At 50.5% G+C, this 19,993-nt stretch overlaps 1 protein-coding gene across 2 annotated transcripts; it reads right to left on the bottom strand.

Moving 5' to 3' along the window:
- Positions 1-756: 756 nt before the first annotated feature.
- gpm6bb (glycoprotein M6Bb) lies at positions 757-18,014 on the bottom strand. 2 transcript variants are annotated; one of them, XM_029135841.3, is made up of 7 exons: positions 17,784-18,014; positions 4,339-4,525; positions 3,805-3,961; positions 3,548-3,716; positions 3,349-3,422; positions 3,206-3,271; positions 757-1,363 (listed from the first exon to the last, which is right to left on the bottom strand). In XM_029135841.3, the coding sequence occupies exons 1-7, from the start codon at positions 17,785-17,787 to the stop codon at positions 1,214-1,216; spliced, it is 807 nt and encodes a 268-aa protein (XP_028991674.1). In that variant the 5' UTR covers positions 17,788-18,014; the 3' UTR covers positions 757-1,213. The 2 variants fall into 2 exon arrangements, with proteins under 2 accessions (XP_028991674.1, XP_028991676.1); XM_029135843.3 differs by lacking the exon at positions 757-1,363 and adding an exon at positions 1,746-2,913 and having other exon boundaries at positions 17,784-17,996.
- Between the last annotated feature and the right edge of the window lie 1,979 nt (positions 18,015-19,993).

The raw sequence follows: 19,993 nt of genomic DNA, 5'->3' as shown, positions 1-19,993 counted from the left end.
AATACTTGACTTCATGCAACAAAGAAACGTCAAGTTATAGAACTCTAACAGATATAAACGTCATCATCGTTATGCAGATAAAATAATAAAAAAAATTTTAGTGGTTTGTGTCCTTAATATTAACTACACAGAAGGAAATTGATGTAAAACAAAGATCGAAGTTTTTTTACATAGTATCAATGGACATGGGGCAGTTTTTATACAAGCCTGTATTGAGTAGTTTTGTATGTGAGATGAAGCGTTTGATGGACCAGACACAGGATCCTGTTTATGTGCCTAATCTAAAAGACATTGAGCAAAGGTTAATGGTAGTTAGGACATCCAGTCCTATTATTGGCAGCAGTCCACATTTAGTAAGCACGATGTTATGACATCATCCAGAAAGGGAAGATAGTAGGATACAAAGTGACTGTGTGTGATTGGTTTACTTTACAGCTGTCCTGCACTCTGTCTGGGACGTATTTATAAAGAGGGGTTCAAATTGTTTTACAAGGGAGAAGTGTTTGTTCCAATGGCTGTGACACACACCTGAGCTGTTAATACTGTACAATAGGCAATGAAAATGTTAATATTGGCCATGAGCAAAGTTCATGTTTTAACTGAGCCCCTCCTTCACAGCAGAATGTTGGCTGTTTGATCGTCTCCTTATGACATCAAAGTGAGACCATGAGATGCAATAGTGAGCAGTGAGACATACAGTACCAACACACACTGGATTATTAGATGCTGCATAGAAATCTGCTCTGTGAGGTGAGAAAGTGTAAAAAAAAAAAAAAAAAAAAAAAAAGCAAAAAGTAAAATTATACATTCTCCTTCTGGGAAAGAAACAACACTGCTGCGTCACCAGCTGTGAAGACAGACTGTAAGATGACGCAGTGGGTAACGATAGTGCAACGTCTGGAGCTGGCTATAAAACGGGCCGGAGGAAATCAGAGTAAAAACACACACAAACGCACAGTCTGCACGGGTGAAACCGTGCACGGCGGCTCCAGATGCTTGTTGGTGAGTTAGTGCAGGAAGCGAGACAGATGCATTAGTTTGTTAGGTGCCTGGTTAGCGCTGCACAGTGACGGGTTGTTGTACAGTAGCGCAGCGGCGTCTTGGTCCCAACGGGCCACCGTGTCTGAGCGTGCATGCGTGTGTGAGCTTCAGTGGACTGAGAGTGTGTGTGTGTGTGGGGGGGGGGGGGGGGGGGGGGGTTCTATCTCGTCCTTTATGTGTAGGAATTGAGGCATTCCTTAGAGCGTGACGTGATGTCCTGCAGCTCCCGCTCTTCCTTCATTTTGATGTCTTGGTAGGCATGCATTTGACTGGCATCCTTAAGGTAGGCCCAGTTTGCTGAGAGAATCATGAGGAAGTGGATCTGGAAGAGAAGGGTGAGGTGGATGGCCGGTGAGCATGTCAGAGATGCAAAGCAAGCTACAGGAGTCAGAGCTACAGTACGTACAACCCACACATACACGGACGCAAGGTTAAGCTCCTCGGAGCGTAAACACGGGGGTGACTCCTAAAATAAGATGGCTGTTACGAATATCGTTTCTAATGCTGGGCTAATTAACCTGCTATGCAGAAGCGCCGCTGCTACAGATGTGACACTTTAAGTGCGTGAAAATGTGTAAAGATGAGCATGCAAGGCTAAGATGTTAGTGCAAAGCATGAGCTACGGCATTGTGTTAGTCTGACCCTGCTGCCGGTGCATTAAGTACTTCAGTGGGACCGATTTAAGAAATAGACCATGTGACGGATACTTTTGTAAACAAATATTGTTTATTTTATATAGAAAGGAAAAGCTACAGTTTTTCAAAACCTTAAGGGAAAATTAAATATACTGTATGAAATATGGAGTATAAGTAGCTATAAACAGGTCAAAGACTCTGAAGATGTCAGCATGCAGGCTCAGTGTTAAGATAAAAATGGCTCTTTAATGGCACTTTGAGAAAGAACAAAGGAAAAATGTAGGCAACGAAACATCAAGTTCTGAGCCGAGGCTACATCAGCATCAGCTCTCAGAAAAAAATACATTACTCTGCTCTAAAATATGAGATTGGTTTTATAGAAAACAAGAGATGTGAGAGGGGCTCAGGGCCCCACGCAGAACTACACCTGATACTGGCCTAAACCTTCCTAGGCAGTGCTAGGCACTGGATGTGCATTTACTGGAACTCTACTTTACACACGTGGTCACTGTAATATTCATCCACATAAAAGGCTGACGAAAGGTTTTTAGTTCAGTTTAGCATTTCACTCGTGAATAAAACTACAGTGAATATTTGTACTCGTTTAACACTTGAAGGGTTTCGAGGGGTTGGCAGTGAAACTTTAAGGTCAGAGTCGAGCATTTGAATCTACTCAGCTGGTAAATTAGGCCGAGAACGCACGGACCCTGAAGATTTGATATGAGTTGATCATTACGTTCAATTGTTCTACATTTATGTTTCATTTCAGTCAACTGAAGCTCGTCCTGTCGTGAAAGGTGAAGCACCGCAGGCTAAATACTGTCGTTTAAGAGACCCGCGCAGTAGCGCTGGTCAAAAATGTTATGAGTATAACACTGGTGTGGATTTTAAGCAGTGTTCATTTCTATAAAGTCTTAAAGTGACATACTTCTATAAGTGAGTGCCAAATAAAGCAGAACAATCCAACCAGACTAAACGCCACCCCATCATCCAACAAGAAGCAATATCCCTGGATCCCAAATGCTAAAGAAGCATATGATCAGCTATTTACACTCGTGCGATCACTAATGGAGAGATGCTGATGTTTCTATTTGTTTTTGTCCTGCTCTTTTTTTTTAGTTAATGTGTTGTCAGTGGCGACTGTCTCACTGGCAGTTTAAAACTTAGTGCAGCAGTCTTCTCGACTCTTAAACTTCAAAACGGCAAAGTTATAAGTGGTAGCCATCATGTAGATCAGCTGGTGGAAGAGAACAGAAAAGGTGGTCAGACAACATGCCGGTGAGCTCGTCTCTAGTGCTGACACCTTAGGAAGTGACCAGTCAGTGTTCAGCAGAGCAGAAAGCTGTAAACGTGTCATTTGAATGGTTTCATCCTGTGTCTTCCACATTAGGCTTTTATTAGAGCACACGCATCAAAGCAAATGGAAACCGAACCGAGGAACACGGGTGCGTCCGTCCTCGCGGGACGCGCGATCTACCGATACAAACCGTGCAGAGACGGGCTGAAATGAGAGCCGGAGGGGAACTCACCAGAGCAACGACGGTGGCCCCGGCGCCGGCGCACGCCACGATGTACAGGTGGTACGACAGGTAGAACTGCAACGGACAAGCAGAGGGTCAGGACGTGCGTCAGGACACACCCGCCGACCGCGCGTTCCCCGGCGCGTTCTCACCTCGTTGCTGTCGCAGATCTGACCCAGCGCGGCGCCGCAGGCCTTTCCCGGCGTGGCGGTCCACGGGATGATCCCTGGGGGCGAGACGCCAGCGGTTACAACGCGAAGGGGCCAGAAAGCGGGCGGGGCCAGAAAGCAGGCGGGGCCAGAAAGCGGGCGGGGCCAGAAAGCGGGCGGGGCGCGTGGCGCGTTCTCCTACCGTACTGACGGACGTCCACGCAGATGGAGTCGACGTCGGTGAGGTTGGCCGTGGGCGACTTCATGGCGACGCAGGTCGACCACATGTTGTAGAAGAGGAAGACGGGCACGGCGGAGAAGCCGAAGACGCCCAGCCAGGCCACGCCCAGGACGTACGTCAGGAAGACGAACTGCACACAGGATCAATAATTAGCACGTTTGTACTGACTGCGTTAAAGCCTTTTTAGCCACGGTTGGAGGGTGGTTGTCATGACACACCATTCCGCTGATGCAGCGTCCACAAATGGTGGTCTTGAACTCGCTGTGCAGCTCCTTGACCGCGCTGGTGGTGTAGAAGCCCTCGGCCAGCAGGATGATCCCGTACAGGAAGAAGAAGGACGCGATGCCGTAGATGACGTACTGCATCAGCTGAATTCTGTTAAAACACAGGGTCGCACTTACACCAGCGGCGAGTCTGCAGCGGGTTGACGCAGAACGCGCTGGAACGTCGTCCAGCAGGAAACAGGCCGCGTCTGGAGGCGGCTTCAATTCAACAGCACACACCAAACGTGCAGCAACATAAAACATAGAGTATGTGAAAGTCCTGGCTCCCGTCACGCTGGTTTTTATGGATGCAGTGTAAACTGTGAGCGCTCCATGTTAGGACAGCTTTCTGGGAGACACCTGCTAAAAATAGACCACATCAAGTCGCCCCCAATAAAAGCGTTGTGTACGCGTCTTTAACGCGACGATGGGATCAAAGCGGTCCTTGCGTGCGGATCAGGGTGGAGGATCTCGCTGCGGGTGACTTACACGTCGGTCAGCATGGCGTGGTCACTGGCGACCCTGGAGAAGTAGGTTTCCAGGATGCTCACGGTGCCGCTGAGCGCCACGTGGCCGCAGCCGCAGAACAGGGCGACGCCGGAGAAGCAGAGGATGGTGGCCACCAGCGAGGCGTACGGCACGCCGCCCAGGCATTTGATGCAGCATTCGAAGCAACCTGGGGGGAGGGGGGGAGAGGGGGCGTTAGTGCCGCGGGGCCACGCTTTGCTAACGCTCCGCTCGCGGTGACCCAAAGGGGCGAGAGTCACACGGAACGGGTCGAACAAACAGCCGCCTGCGGCCAATCAGCTCCGCATGTTTGCGACATGTGGGTGTGAGTCATGGGACGAGCAGACCGTTAGCTTCAGGTGTGAGACTTACCTGCAACCACAGTGTTAGAGTTTGAACACGAGCGCTTCATGAATGTAGGAACATGTAGAAGGTACGACAACACAACAGATCAACTCGCCGTTGTGTTTATGTGACCGTTTGTGTGTTTGTGTGAAGGACCGGAGGCAGATCTACAGCTGCTGGGTTCGAGATGTTTGCAGTCAGATGCTTCATCCCGGCCGTTTGCGTAACACGGGGTGATAAAAACATTTTTGTCCCGTGTCGGTTGAATGGGAGTTGCCATGGCAGCGCGTTAACCACAACCCAGTGAGTGTGTGAGCAGCAGAGTTGCTCACATCCACCACAGCCCACATTTGTGTGATGGGCACGTTGGGGGGGGGTGATGTGAGTCAGCGCATAGGGCTCCACAGGATATTGAACCCAGCTGCAAAGTAAATACAGCCCGTTTAAAGAAGGCGGCTCCTGTAGTGGATGCTCTGATCCGCAGACGGCCTCGTTTCAGGCCATAAATCCTCTCACAGCTACAACCCAGACGCGAGTGGTGGACGTTTAGATCTATTAGCCAATTTCTCAAGGTACTGTAGATGTAACCATAGCAACAGCTGGTTTGTTTATTATGAAGCCACGTGACGCCCGTTGGGCGTGACATAATTGCATCGCGTCCGAAATCCGACGCGGCTGTTTTGAAATCAAACAAACCTGGGAAGTGTGAGCTCTCGGCGGAGGAGCCTCGCCTCGTGTTAGCTGTGGGGACGTCTGCTCGGTGTTTTCACAGCTGGACGCGACTCGTAGGCCGGTTAACGGCTGGCTGAAACAACACGGGCACGAGGAGAGAGCCGTGGATGCGGTGGAACCACGAGCCGCCTCGCCAGCGTCACTCCGCTCACAATCAGGCCTCTGTGAGAGCTTCGGTGTCGTTGGTAACGGAGTGCAAGGCAGCAGTGGTCAAATCAGCTGTTGCATTAAAGGCATAATCTGACATTTTGTTGTACTTCCTTTCTGCCAAGAGCGAGATGAAAACATGAAAACCCCTTTTCTGATGTCTCTGTTTCTATAAAGGGCAACAGCCAGAAGCCAATTAGCCCGGATTTACCGGAACACAGTAAAAGTTGAAATATGAGTCAAAGTAAATCTAGTTTATAGCGTCCATTATTCTCCTGTGTGGGATTTTACAGCACACAGGATATTGCGATGCAGAGTTGTGCAGAAGTCCCCAAACAACAAGCACATCACTATAAATGAAAGTCACGTTGGGCCTTTTTACTTTGATGACTTTCACATGCTCCCTGACTAATACTGCAATCCTGCCGCTCAGACGTCCAACCACTTCAAAACTCCCCCCGTCCACTTCCCTCGTCACAGTACGCGAACGCGAGGAGGGGCTGAATGGAAGATACAGTGACCGAGAGAAACACGGGCAGCGACTGCCATGTCGGGATCACGAGGAAGACAGAAAAAGATGCTTGTGGGAGAAAGAGTGTTAGTGTGTGTGTGTGTCATTGTGTGAGAGACACACACACAAAAAAACTCAGACACACTGAGAGCGAGTCCAAAAAGGCCTGACACAAAGAGCCAGTGTGTGCAGCCCTCAGCCTGTCCATCACGCTGGACTCTCGGGGCCCATTCAGAATGGCAGCGGACCACGACCCCGCTCTTCCGGCCCACGGGCTGGAGGCCCGGGACCAGCCCGCTGCTGAGCTCCATCCTGTGGGAGCCTCCAGCGCCGCACGCGGATGGGCTTCGCTGGGGCGACGCGTCGCGCTGCAGGAGGATCCTGTTTGTCAGAAACCCAGATGATCCAGTGTGGTGGACGGGCACCACTCCACACTGGCTCTAATTATCAGTGTTGTAACACCAAGGCTTGTCTGTGGTTTATGGTGAGCACATTACATTACACAATGAGGCCTACAGAGGTTTAATGAAGTTGCTCGGCTTGTGATGTCCCCACCACCATAGATCTGATGTCATTTTGCAGCAGGTTGATCCCACCATGACCCAACACCTGGCGCTGCTTCATCACCAGCTCCGTCCCTCAGCTACGGCCTGTCTCCACCACAGGCCTGAAGCCCCGGAGCAGCTGGGCTTTCGCTTCACTTCAAACTGGAAAGAATTCCTCAAGTCTCCGCTTGGCCTTCGTTGAGACACAGCAGCTGGATGTGATAAGGAGCCGGGGAAAATGCGTCCGCTAAAACACACATGCGCAGCGGCTCTGAGCCGAGCAGAACCATGCGCGTGCCCAACGAGACGCCCCGTTTGGGCTGAAGGCATCGCAGCGCCTTCCATCCCACCACGTCCTCAACAACAGGCTCCAGCTCCATTAAAAGCAGCCCCCACTGCTAACAGATGCGCGCGTTTACACATATTGTTGGTTGTTGGTCCAAAGCGACAAACTGCCAAAACAGCATTTATGAGAAACAGGCTCATTTCGCCTCTCGCTTGGAGAGAAGCAACACTTCCAAGCAGCGCAACGGCTCTAATGGCCGCCCTCGGGGGAGCAGACTTCTCGACACTGGCTCGGTTGCTTCTAACATCATCAACGTAAGCGTCAGCTAATGGAGTTTTACTGCAGTTCAGCTGGTCTACGTGTGAATGGGGGGGGGGGTGAATATCTATAGAGTGTATCACAATGAGAGGAAATGGTGGCCTTCAAGCGTTTATGTGCATTTGGGGACGAGTAGAGAGGTAAATATGTCACCATGACGCGGCTAATGTTTCAGGTACGAGTAGGAATAGTGTTTATAGGCCAATACTGCATATGATGTTTCTGGGATTCACAGGCAAACAGATTCCCAACCCGGCTCAAGGTTCAGGAATCTTAACGGCCTAAGGTTTCAAGGCACCGCGCCATTACATTGTTCTGGCCGGAGTCTGGCTCAGAACCCTGATTATTGTCATGTCTCCAGTAATAAAAATCACAACATACAGTATAATAATTGTTATGCCCCCGACACAAGCACACCTGGAGACACAGGCAGCGGACAACATCCCGCCTTCATGGAGTTGTTGGACTGGGTTCTGGAAAGAAAAAGTTATTTATAAAAGGCAACGACAGAGAAACGAGAGGGGAGGATTTGATCCCGGCCTCAAACACCAGGTACCTGGTGAGTCTGATCACTCAATCTGTGGCCACAAATCCTCACTGCACTCTTAAGTTTTATGTGGCCATAAACAGAAAAGATGGGACTATCTGACGTCTTTAGAAGATGACTGTATTATAAATCAACCTGACACCACAGGGAAAAATACTTAAACAATTAAAAACAAAGGAAAAGCAATGAAAAAAAAAACATCTAGGATTCTTGTTGGTCTCTAGAAAATGGATTTAAGCATGTTGTCGTCCGCACCGTCTCAGCTGCTTGTTGTCAGACCCGTTACCTCCTTCACCTCCGTCCCTGCTGCCATTGACCAGGGGCGAAACAGCATCTCTCTTTCTGTGAAGCCTGATGATTAAAGCGCGTGATGCACGATCTGCTAATGAAGACTTCTGCACCTCTGTGCATATGAAGGCTGAGCGATGTACTGTATATACGGCCACGCTGAGCAGCTACTATGCGAGGACTCGACAAACAGCAGTGAAAAGCAGCGAGCCGGCTCTTTGTGAGCCCTCACCGGTGCCTCCTTTGTCCTGCCTCTGGACTCGCTTTGCTCCTGATGGAGTTTCCATGGTTGTTTTTCTCCCATCCGGCAAAAATGCTTCTTTTCAGCCACTTCTTTCCTCTTATCGCGCCTCTTACTCTCGCTTCTCCCTCCTGCGGGTCTCTAATCATCTCTTGTGCCTTCTCTCTGCTCCACATTTGCACTTTTCGCCTGGTTCTGCCTCACGAAGGCACCGCTCCACGTTTCCTTTTCAAGACACCTCATCCACTGTAATATCTCTGTAGGGTCTGTGCCAGGATTCAATTCATCTTTCCTCATACACACTGAGACATGGCCTAAACACACTCGCTGTAGCCTGGTGTGAGGATAAAGCAACTAGTGCATTATGGGTAGGATCCTGCTTCATATGCTGGTACATAAAGGCTCTTATTGTTTTTTAGAGCGGTTTTACATTTGCTGAGCCCATCATCTTCTGATTTGCACCCTGTGCCCTCTGCTCCTGCCGCATACATTAGCAACCTCTGACCGCTGTCTTTCCTCCATCTGGTGGCTTGAAACTCATAAAAAAAGGACACAGGAAAGGAGAGACAGATCAACATTTCCTAAACAAGGGGACGCCGTGTCCTCTGGGCTGACTCAACAGGAGGAAACCGCGTGCGAAGGGGTGAAACGCGAGAGTGGTGAATAAGAAAAAAAGAAAAAGATGATATACTGAGCAAGAGCCCTGATGGAGGAAGACGGACGGTGAAAGATGACCAGTGAACAGTCGGAGGGAAGAAGGGAAGAAGATCTTGGCTGTGTTTGTTTGGCAACTGCCGCTGAGGAGCCCCAGGGGCAAACTAATGAGAGAAAGGCCTTTCAGTCGTGGGGGGGGGGCCCGGCTGGAGTGGGGTCTTCTCACGGATGCCAGACCTCAGATGGGGAGGGGGGGTCAGCAGGGGAGGGGAGCCTCAGGGGTCAGGGAAGTGAACTTAGCGGGGATCCCACAACAACAAATGCCGCTCTAAACATCAAGCTTTTCCACCGTCAGCTCCGTAAAACGCCAGGAGAGCCGACCTCAGACTTTACAGTAAACAAGCTTCCTCATCGATGCGTCCGATGAAGTAAACAGAGCTAAATATACCACATGTACCCACAAACGACACAGCGATGCATCGGCAAACTATCAAGAACTAAATGGTGCAACAAAAATGTGCAAGTGGATCAAAACACGTGACAGACCTCATTTAAACTGTGCTTCATTCCAGCGCGGATGCATCAACCGAACACATGCTTCTGATTTGATCTAACGACCAATGTTCCCAGTGAATAAAGTTATGCAGCGCTTGGCTGCGCCATCAAACGAAAGCACCATGTAACAATTACAGAGCTCTTTTTGTTTTTAAAAGGAAGTAAACACAGCAGAAGTCACAGAGCTGCCGCTCGTCCGTCCACATGCTAACGCAAGCGCGACCCGGCAGAACCTTCCCAAGTTCAACATCCAGCGAAGAATGCGTGTGATTTAGGAAGCACATCTATCATTTAAACTCACGAAGGCGCTAATGGAACAGTAGAAAAGCAGTAGAGCTTTCTCTGCAACTTAATGAGAGAACAGAATAGAAAGTGGCCCGGCTGTGACTGTGGGAACGGGCCTGGGTGCTGCTCACTCGGCTCCAAGTGTTGAGACGCTGCCACTCCCCTCCTCGACGACGCGCTCTGCATGACGATGAAGCTCACAAATGGAGGAGGAGGAGGAGGTCAACCTTTCACGCCCGTGAGACTGGAGGCGCTGAAGCTCCTTGGTGATCGCTCACCCGTGAGGACCTGCACCCGGAGCCCAGGCCCCGGGGCCGGACCGGGACCGGCCTGAGAGAGGAGCCGAGGACGGACGAGGCCGGTGGGAGTGGGCGTCCGCGGGAGCGTCCGCGTCACCGCGACGGAGGTGGCGGTTCGTGTAAAGCGCGCGGTCGATGCCGTTCCTGATGACATTACTGCCCCAGATGCACACGCGGGGTGTTTGTCGGTCAGCCGTGCGTGTGGCGTGCACTGAATCGATGTCATTGACTGGTTTACAGAAGCGCAGCCCCACGGAGCCACACACACGTCCAGGCACTTGTTTTATGTTGGTCCAACAAGAACCACAGCAACGCAAACAAGACAACATTTTATTTTTAGATGCGTAAAAAAAAAGCCACAAACACAAATAAATGTACTTCACCAAGAAAGAAAATATCCTTTAAAATGATATGAAACTTAAGGTAACTTTTTTTGATGTTGACTATGTTCTTGTTGTGGGTGGAGGGCTGTTCTCCCCCCGTTCTCCCCCTCAGCAGCCAGGTCAACCCAAGCATTGAGTCCGTGGTCGTTAGAACCTCGTCTTTATGACCAGACGTTCTCCAGGCACAGCTCTCCCAGATTAGCACACTGTTCTAAAAGGATCCCACAACCTCCAAACACAAACACAGAACTTCATCCAGCACAAAAGTGAAACTGTAGCGATGCTATAAAACTTGGACCATTTCATCAAGTCTTTTGTCTTGGCTTTTATCTCCATTGTATTTCCAGATGGATTTCTATTCTGTCTCCTGTATAATTTCCGTGCGTTGGACCAAACAATGCCCTGGGCATCTGACACAGCACTTCCCTAATTGCATGTTTGTGTTCCATCGCGTTAGGTCTGGCAGTGGGGCAGCAGTCACTCAGGGATGCCGGGCGGCCGCGTTTCCCCCCTTTACGGCGTCCTCACAGCGCTGCCTCGCTGGCACCTCCGCAGCCGCTGCGGTTTTGGACCCGAGCGCCTCGTAGGAACAGCGAGAGGCCCAGATGCTTCGTATTATGGAGCCTTCCAAGCTCATAGGAGGAAACTGCCGCCACAGCCCGGCCGGGCCAGAGAAAACCAACAGCAGCATCAGCGCTGGTCAAACCTTGAATACGAAACGCTTCAAACTTTTATTCTGGAAGCAAATTTGTGCAGGAAATAGACACATAAGCCTGGAAAAGAGTTGAAGAATTAAACAAAGAGGAGGCGCTGATGGAGGTTTTGCTTTAACTTTTGACAAAAGACAAAAGTCTCTGTGTGCTTGTTTGTTTTCGGCCTTTGTGCCCTTAATATTTCAGCGATGCCTCTGCTCCGCTGCCTTTGTGGTCCAGGCTGACATCAGAAAGCCAACAGGCAGCCAAGAACTACTGGAAGTAAACAACTCTCCATTATCCAGTCAGAATAATACTGGATAATGGCCTCGTATCTTCTAGATCTAGAGACCGTCTAGATAACGCGTGCCAAGAACAAAGACGAATCGCAGCTCCTCTGAAACGTTTGAGAGATCAGCCCCCTATCATTTCAGTACAATGAGCATATTGTGGTGAGAATTAAATCCCAGACCCCTCATCTGCTTGTTACAAATTAATTATCTGAAAAACACCTTCATTGTGTGATCCACCGTTGATGCAAGCGGGTCGTTACAGTTCCTCCTTAGAAGATGCAGCTAATCTGCGAACAACGTCAAACTGAAGCAGATAAGTGTATTTATACAGATACTTCTGCATATTAGGTTTGAAAGCAGAAGTGAAATGTGAAACCAAGACATGTCTCACTTTGCATACGTCCACCTCACATCTACCCTGATGACTAAAAATAAAGCAGGACCCCCCCCCAATGGAGACAAGACTCTCCAGCTAATCTCGGGGTTTTTTCCCATGACGCCCCCCTCTCCTCCCCCAGCTGGGATCTCTTTCTCCGCTTTGCTCCCGCCAGCTCTATTGTCCCCCCCCCCCCATCTCACGCCGCCAGCCTCTCACCTCTGACCCATTACCCCCCCCCATCTCAAACACTCATTAGATGGAGCAGAACTCTCCACCACCCCCTTCATTCATTAGGGGGACTCCTCCACAGACCAGCAAGACCCCTCCACGTCAGGATCCAACGGCAGCGCTATGACAACGGAGCAGCCGAGTCCACATGCAGATCACTTTAATGCTATTGTTCCTCAAGGCTCACCTCCCATGTCTCCGAGCCACGGATCCTGGGGTCGGATCTTGGAAAGGCCGGGACTCAGCCATAACCCCAACCTGACTCTTTAACCCCCCCAACAGCTGTTTTTGCCCTCCGAGCCATAACAGAAGCAGATCAGGAGGGGGCTAAGTGCCTGCCAACAAGGAGTAAATGCATCATGTTTCCAGTGATTAGTATATAATCCTCTCTGTCTGACCTGATCGCTCTATTACTTTGTAGATTTAACCACTGCAGAGCCTTGACAACAGACTCTATATACTCTCCTTATCTGTGAACCCACTTATATTTAAGACACTACATTAGAACACAGTCACAGTTTTAACCTGAGTCCATCGCTCAAATTGACTGGATGTGACCATAGATGGAAAAACACGACATACTGTATGCTGCAGAGAGAGGTTGCTCAAGATCTGACACAAAGAACTTCAAGAGCTCTTGTTGAATGTTTAGATCCTGCATAAACATGGAAGAACTAAATATTGCCGTTACCAGTGAGTACTGTAGTTAAATCAGCTTTTCTACATTTTGGGAGGCAGAGGCTGCAGAGCCGTTTGTGTTCAGCTACGCAGAGGTTGGTCTGTAAGTTCCAGATGTTTCACCTCAGCTTTTATGATATATTCTCAGCTGCGGCGTGATTGTTACAGGGCTGTTTTCCCATACTGCAGAGGTCAGAAGCTAAGATGACTTATGAGACCTCTCTGTGGTGTAGCTGTGCTATCCATTGTGCGAACTGATCTCTCCTCTGGCGAGTGCGGTCACAGCATCGGGCTGTTTTTCAGACGGAAACATGTGGGATTTCCTTTGGCCTGGAGCTGATGTTAGCTGCCATTTCTCTCCTTTCTTCTGAACTAAACTCTCAGCAAATGGCACAAAGATTGAAAAATGTGTGTAAATAGAACGAGCATCACACATTAGACAGAGTTGAATACATTTACTCCTTCAAATCCAGCAGCTTAGTCCAATTAGAGCACATCTTCCTCAACCCTCAGACTGACTGTAAAGCAAACAGCTTCCCTCAGCTATTGGGTTTCCTGCAGCTGTCGCTTTAGAAAAGCTTAGCTCGAGCAGATTTCATCTGCTTGGCAGAAGCGACTCTTCCTGCCGATCAAACCTCTCTCTGGAGGTCAGACAATGAAAACTCTTTTTTTCCCCTTGGACAGGAAAAGGATTTTCTGGAGGGAGAGAGCATGTGCGTCCAGTGGCCTTTAACTCTGGATTCATTGTCACATGGAGCGACACGACCTGACAACGAGGCTAACGAGGAGTCATGTGCCCCCCCCACCCCCCCCTCCCATCCAAATAAGTAACCAGAAAGTGAGAAAAAAAAAAAAGTTTGTCACAAGATGTGATTCTGGAACAAAAACACGTTTGATCATCTAAATCTAACGAGAGTTTTACAAATGAGCCAGAGCAGGGACGTGAAGGAAGAGGCAGACGCATGTGAGCGTTTAAACCCTGTGCCCGGACTCTCAGGCTGTCTGGCAGGCTCGTCGTATGGTGAGGGCTTCTCGCGGCGGTGTTGGGGGACCCCACATGCTTTTGTCTTACGGTTGTTTAGCAGCTGCGTAAAAGCGCCGGGGACAAAGACCTATCTGTGGAGGCCTGAATACGCTCAGCGGGCACAGAGCCAGGGCTCCGTGCTACAGGCTCCCACGCCTGAGGAGCAGACTAATGCATTCTGCCCCGACTCCTCGCAGACGATGGGAGGGGGGGGGGGCGCCCCCATTGTTTCTCCTCATTTCACCTGACGACTCTCGCATCACACATCGTCCATCAACACTGGAGGCATATGTTTAAAGTGCTTTTTTTTTTTATTGTCACTTCGCTGGCCGGGTGAAAAGCCCATCCTCCCATTCCCGTCTTTAGAGAAAAGTGAAAGTCCAGTTCGAGTTGAGCCTCATCAGATCATCTTACTGGCCCAGCCAACTTTCCCCTCACTCCAACCGTGGAGGCAGATGGCCGCCCGGCCTGAGCCCGGCTGCTGGGCGCCCTCTGGGCCCCTGGGGGTCGACCCGTCGCTCTAATCCCCAGTGGCTCTGATCCAGGCCGTCACAGAACACAGGCGTGAATTTCTCAGCCGAGGCTCCACGCTGAGTACGGAAATCAATCCAACGCTACATGCATTACCAGAAAATAGGCCAGTGGGAAGCATCATTGACTGGTTCATGTGTCCCCTGGTCATGTACACACAGAGTTGTGGTGCTACAGAAACCCAGTCAGCCAGACCGCTCCGCAGGGTGCCGTCCACTGCAGCGGAGCGCGGGCCGAGCGCCTGTTGAATGAGCGGCTGGACGCTCGTCGCTAACCCATTATTTCCCACAGACCTTCTGGAACAATCGTCGGCCCGCGAACAAAACACGGACACGGGCGGCCGCTCCGCTGACAAACATCCCCTCTGCGGCGCATGCGGCGCCACCGACATCGGACCGGGCCTGACTGCATGTTCCACGCTTTGTCAGGTTCACCTTGAAAACTGCTCGAAGTCGTGCAAATGGAAACAAAGCACAGATTGTGTCTCCGGCGTGTTTCTGACAACCCCAGCAGCTGCCTGTGCATATTTAAGCAAGTGGTCTTTTTGCATATCAGTATTTATAGATATTTAAATGTCATCCTGTTTCCACTGGATGGGGCTTCGCTTCAGCGAGGGTGAACTTGCGGATGCGATCACGCATTCGCGGCGACTCGCCCACTCGCGTCGCTCCTGTTCGGCCGTGAATGGGCTTTTAGTGGAAGTGACGGCCGAGGCACATGCTTGAACAAGCGTCCCCACTCAGGAGCTTCCACCGCCGTCGCTCCACGTCACAATGCTCAATGGCCCTCTTTGTGGCCGGAGGAGTTATTAAGCGCAACAAATTAAAATGAGCTGCGCTGCCAGACCTGCAGCGATGGAGGGAAACAAAAAAATATCAGGGAGACAAAGGAAAGCTGTGAGATTAGGAAGCAATGGAAATCCAGAGAGAGAGGATGGAGGTTTGGGAGGAAACAAAGTGGAGCAGGGAGGGAAACGGGATGAATGAAGTCTTAACTGAACTAAAAGAGTCTTTTCTTGGAAGTGGACAGTTGGAAAACGTACTGTATGGGCCTCATCCACCGAGCAATTACCAGAGATGTCGGTCAAATCTGACGCCAAATGGACGGAGGCCCAAAACCCATGTAACTATGACAGCAGCGCCCTCATTATGATGATGATGATACTCAGCATAGCTAACGGCGGCCGCTTCGCAGATTAAGGGTTATTGATGCTGAGGTCTGACTGTGGGATCAGCACATACTCAGGAAATGTGAGGGAGACGTCTCGGATGTGACACAGCAGCGCCGCTGCCTCTCGCCCACTTAGGGGTTAAAAGCAGAAGGAAGTGGTCCGAGGCTCTGCTGTGGCTCTGTCATCAGGTGCTGGTTGCAAAAACTGGAAAACTTCAGTCGCGTTAACAAACCAGACGCTTCCCAGGCTTCCGAGCTCGGGCGCAGCAGGAATGCAGAGCACGGAACAGGAAGGCGTCCGATCGGTGAAGAGGGTCAAGGCGTCACGGACCCGATGACACCGTCTTTACAGCGAAGCCTTTGATTAAAGGCAGCTCTGACACCGTCGGCCGTGGTTTAACTCCCTTTCTGTCAAATTCCCCCGAAAACGGTGATGTAACACATGCATCTGGTCGGCGTCCAGCTTTGATGATGACCTTTTCCACAAGGGACCCCCACATAATGCGAAACACAGAGCAGAGCTTCACGCGCTTCTCAACCTTTTCCTTTTCACGCAACCAGAACGAGGCTCCGAGGAGAACGGACAGTGACGGGCCGTATTCAACAACGCCAGACGGAGATCCTGCCGCGGAATAAAACAGGCATGAATAATTTTCCACGCTGAACAAGACAGATGTGCTTTTCTGAATATGCGTGCCAAAAACTAACTGTGTCTGAGTTTGACACATCTGTGCGCTGTTAAAAAGGCCCAATGTTCCCCTCAGTGATAAAACAAACCCTTGCGATGAGTTCCCCCAAAGCTCGTGGCAGGCGAACGATGCAGCGTGGCAGCACTAACACCAATAACCCAAGATATTTATGGAAAATGAGAGACTCTGTCTTGTGTATTGAATTCAGCTGACGGAGGCCAAGTTATCCTCCCACATCTCCGACACAGGCCAACGCTGTTAAACCATTCACCGTGGGGACAGAGGGGGTGGTGGTGGGGGGGGGGGGGTGGCATGGCTGCTCCTCAAGGTAAAGGTCGCCTAAAATCACATCATGCGCGAGGCTTCTTCACACGCGATCAGCCTCGACGCGTCCGGCCGGCGTTCGAGCTCCGAGCGCCCAGACGACCCGGTTGCGTTTTCAAAGGAATTTCACATGAAGAAAAAGAAACAAAACAAGTTCAAACCGCAGCGGCTTCCAAGACATGACTGGAGTTTCGCAGCCAAGTCTCCGGCCCGGCCTCCGCATGCACACAACAACAGGCCGCTATATTTCTCCTGAAGCGGCCATTGAGCTTTGGCCGGTGGACAACGCACAAAGGGCGACTGCCCAGCGGAGAAGCATCCTCTGTGGGGCGGAGAAAGGGGGTCTGTGGGGAACTGGTTCACAGGGCATCTGCTCCGAGAATCCCGATTCACTGGACTTCTCTCTCTGCATTAAGAGCCACTGATGTCGCACAAAAGGAGCGGCGCCAAATTAGGAGCACAAAGGCGCCACTGTGAGCGCTTCAGAGCGAATTAATGAGCATCGATACACGTTCTCGCACGGCGTTCCTCAGCTGCGAACGGTGGCGCACACAAACACACACACACACACACACACACACACACACACACACACACACACACACACACACACACACACACACACACACACACACACACACACACACACACACAACGCCCCGAAAGGGACAGAACTGGTTTTAAAAGGTGACGTGTTGGGAGCGAAAGCTTCCATCTACTTCATCTGCTCCGCAACTTTATCGCCAGCTTGAAGGAGACACACTCAGCTCAGACACACAGCACAGTCACCGTTAGTCACTGTTTACCAGCCAGACAAAGGGAAAGATGCCCCAATAACCTTTGGCCTCTATGATAAAGACCATCAGTCACGGTGAAGGTGAACACGGCTTCTGTTGAGTGGGTTAAAGCAGCAGGTGACACCGAGGCTCTGTTGGGAGCGGAGGAGACGCGTGGGGCGGATCTGGGTCTGACGCCGCCGCGCAGGCGACCGTGTTCGGCTCCTGACGGACTTAATCTCTCTAATCGCTTTCCTCGAGTTGCTCCTGCGCCTCTAATGCAGCCTCTGAAACCGGGTCAGGTAAACGGCCTAGTTGCTCCTGCAGACTTCACGCTCGGCGGCGTGCGAACAATCGGCGCATCCCGACAGCTGGCGCGGCGAAAACAAAAGTACGAAGTGCGCTGTCGTTTCGCTAAAAAAGAAAAAAGAAAAAAAAGAAAAAGAAGCAGCGCTCGCGTCTGTCGGTGGGATTCACCGCCTCGCGTCCGCCGGCGCAACCACTCACCCATTTTCGAGAGTTTCCCAACGCGTCCGAAGTTTGTCGACGAGCCGAAAGTTGAGCCGCAGCCACAGCGGTGATGCGTCCCGGGATGCGCACTGGCCGCTCCGGAGCTCGACGCCGCGCCGCTTTGGAGACACCCTGGTGACGTCACCGCTGAGGGGATTACGGACGGGAGGACGGAGCTCGGCCCCTCGCGTCCTCAGCACCTCTCCAGGTCCTCCTCCGAGTTTCACCGGACGCCACCCACGAGACTCTTGGTCCAAAAGCGCAAAGTCCCCGCAGAAATACACTAGATGCCGCTAATTATCTGCGGCAGGACAATGCTGGTGGTGAGCGTTATCGGGTCAACTGTGTCAAACAGGTCAGAATCCACTTTACAAACCGAATCAATGCGTCACGACTGAGACGTTTATCTCATCCGTTCACATCTCACTACTTTTTTGATTGCTTCACAAATGATCAAACAAATTAATCAAATTACAGTCATGAAATAAAAAAAAAAAAAACATTTAATTCACGTTAGTGTATTGAGCGTTAGAGCGACGAATACTATGAATGTAAAGCAGAAGCACAAACACTGACTGCATGGGAACATTCCAGCGGTTTGTCAACACACATGTTAAATCACTGTCTTGCATAATAGTCCGAACCCTCAACGCTTCATCCTCTGTATTATTGTTCAGCAGGAAGACGCGTTGATGATACATATTATTGTTTTAGCCTGACAACAGACAGATGAGGCGTCATCCTAAGTCCGAACCAACTTGTTGTTCTACCCGTCTCCATGTAAGTCCTCCGCTCATCTTACGTGGTCCCCTGAGGGCCTATGAATTCATTCAAATGCACCTTTGGACCCAGCTAAGTGTTCAGTGCAGTGGGCTGGTATCCGGTAACCAAGGAGGTCTCAGCACCCTCTAATCCAGCTCCGTCTATTTAACAGCGGCCAAGTGGACAGTTCTCAATAGGTCGTTTCAAGGGCAAACAGGACGTCTGTCCAAGACCGCCAAAACAAAAGCCTCCTAATGGCAAATATTTAACTCCTCACCTTCAGATGTATTATTGGGATTTTTTGTTGTTTTCCTTTCGTTTTATTGTTCTGTGCACTCTCCATATTAATTCACACATGCGGTCTGAACAATCTGCAGCTACACTGACGTCCTGCACACATGACAACTGGCGGGTGGATTCACCATCAGGTTCGGTGTCCGGCGGCCTCTGAGTCACGGCCGCGTGTCTCCGCCTGTGATGTGCGTGGTCTCATGGCCGTGCGTGTGAATGGAGGACCTGCATGGGAACATTCCAGCACCGTGCCGCCTGGTGCAGCGGGCGCAGCAGCTGGCAGACAGCAGGCACGCAAAACGCATCCGCCTGTGATCACACCACGCGTATGACGGAGGACGCGGCCCTTTAGTGCACCGGTGGATCCACACGTGAGCGGCTGCTTGGAAGGAAGGGTTATTGACATCTTCAACGAAAAGCTAAGTGGCAAAAAGTGTCTGCTTGAGTCTGTGATAATAAAGAAACGCATGATTCCAACAGAGCCACAAACAGTGGGTGACGATAAGCAGTTCAGGGTTGATTGTGTGCTCCAGATAAGCTCAGTGATGACTTCACACACTCACAGTGAGCACGGAGGTCAGTGCCGGTCCAGTCAGGTCTGCAGGCGCCAACTACACGTGAACACATTCCACTGCTTTCCAGAAAATCTGTAGTTTGGCAAAAACAAACAATGAAACGTGTTCTTATGTAGAAAGTACATCTAGATTCAGCAAACACAGTCTATTGCTTCTAAAGTCTTATTCAGCCTCAGTGTTTTCATACACAGTGTGAAGATTCAACGCAGCTGAGCACAGCATATTAAATTCATTTGTAGACTGAATCCCTTTGAAATCAGACAGAACGACTGTTCCAGAGACTTTGACCTTGAGGAGCTGTGAGCAACACGAGGTTCGCTGTGAAAACAGTGTCTGCTTTAGTATTTGAGACCAAGTGGAAAATCATGTCTCGCTGGCGTCTCAGGGAACGTGTTGTTTACCACTTTCCACGAAAGGCTATCGACAGACTTCAGCCGGTCCTGCTTCTATGAAACCCACACACGCCTGCGGACTCTCCCAGTGCTGGAAGCGTTCGCTCCCAGTTTGACTGGGTGTTTTTCAGTCTTCAATAAACCACAGTAGCTTCTTTGAGGAGCCTAACAAAACAAATGTCGCGTC

The sequence above is a fragment of the Betta splendens genome, chromosome 21 (genome assembly GCF_900634795.4).
Source record: "Betta splendens chromosome 21, fBetSpl5.4, whole genome shotgun sequence".
Taxonomy (NCBI): Eukaryota; Metazoa; Chordata; class Actinopteri; order Anabantiformes; family Osphronemidae; genus Betta; species Betta splendens.
The sequence above is the reverse complement of the archived record's forward strand: the minus strand, read 5'-3'. Positions and strand labels throughout refer to the sequence as shown.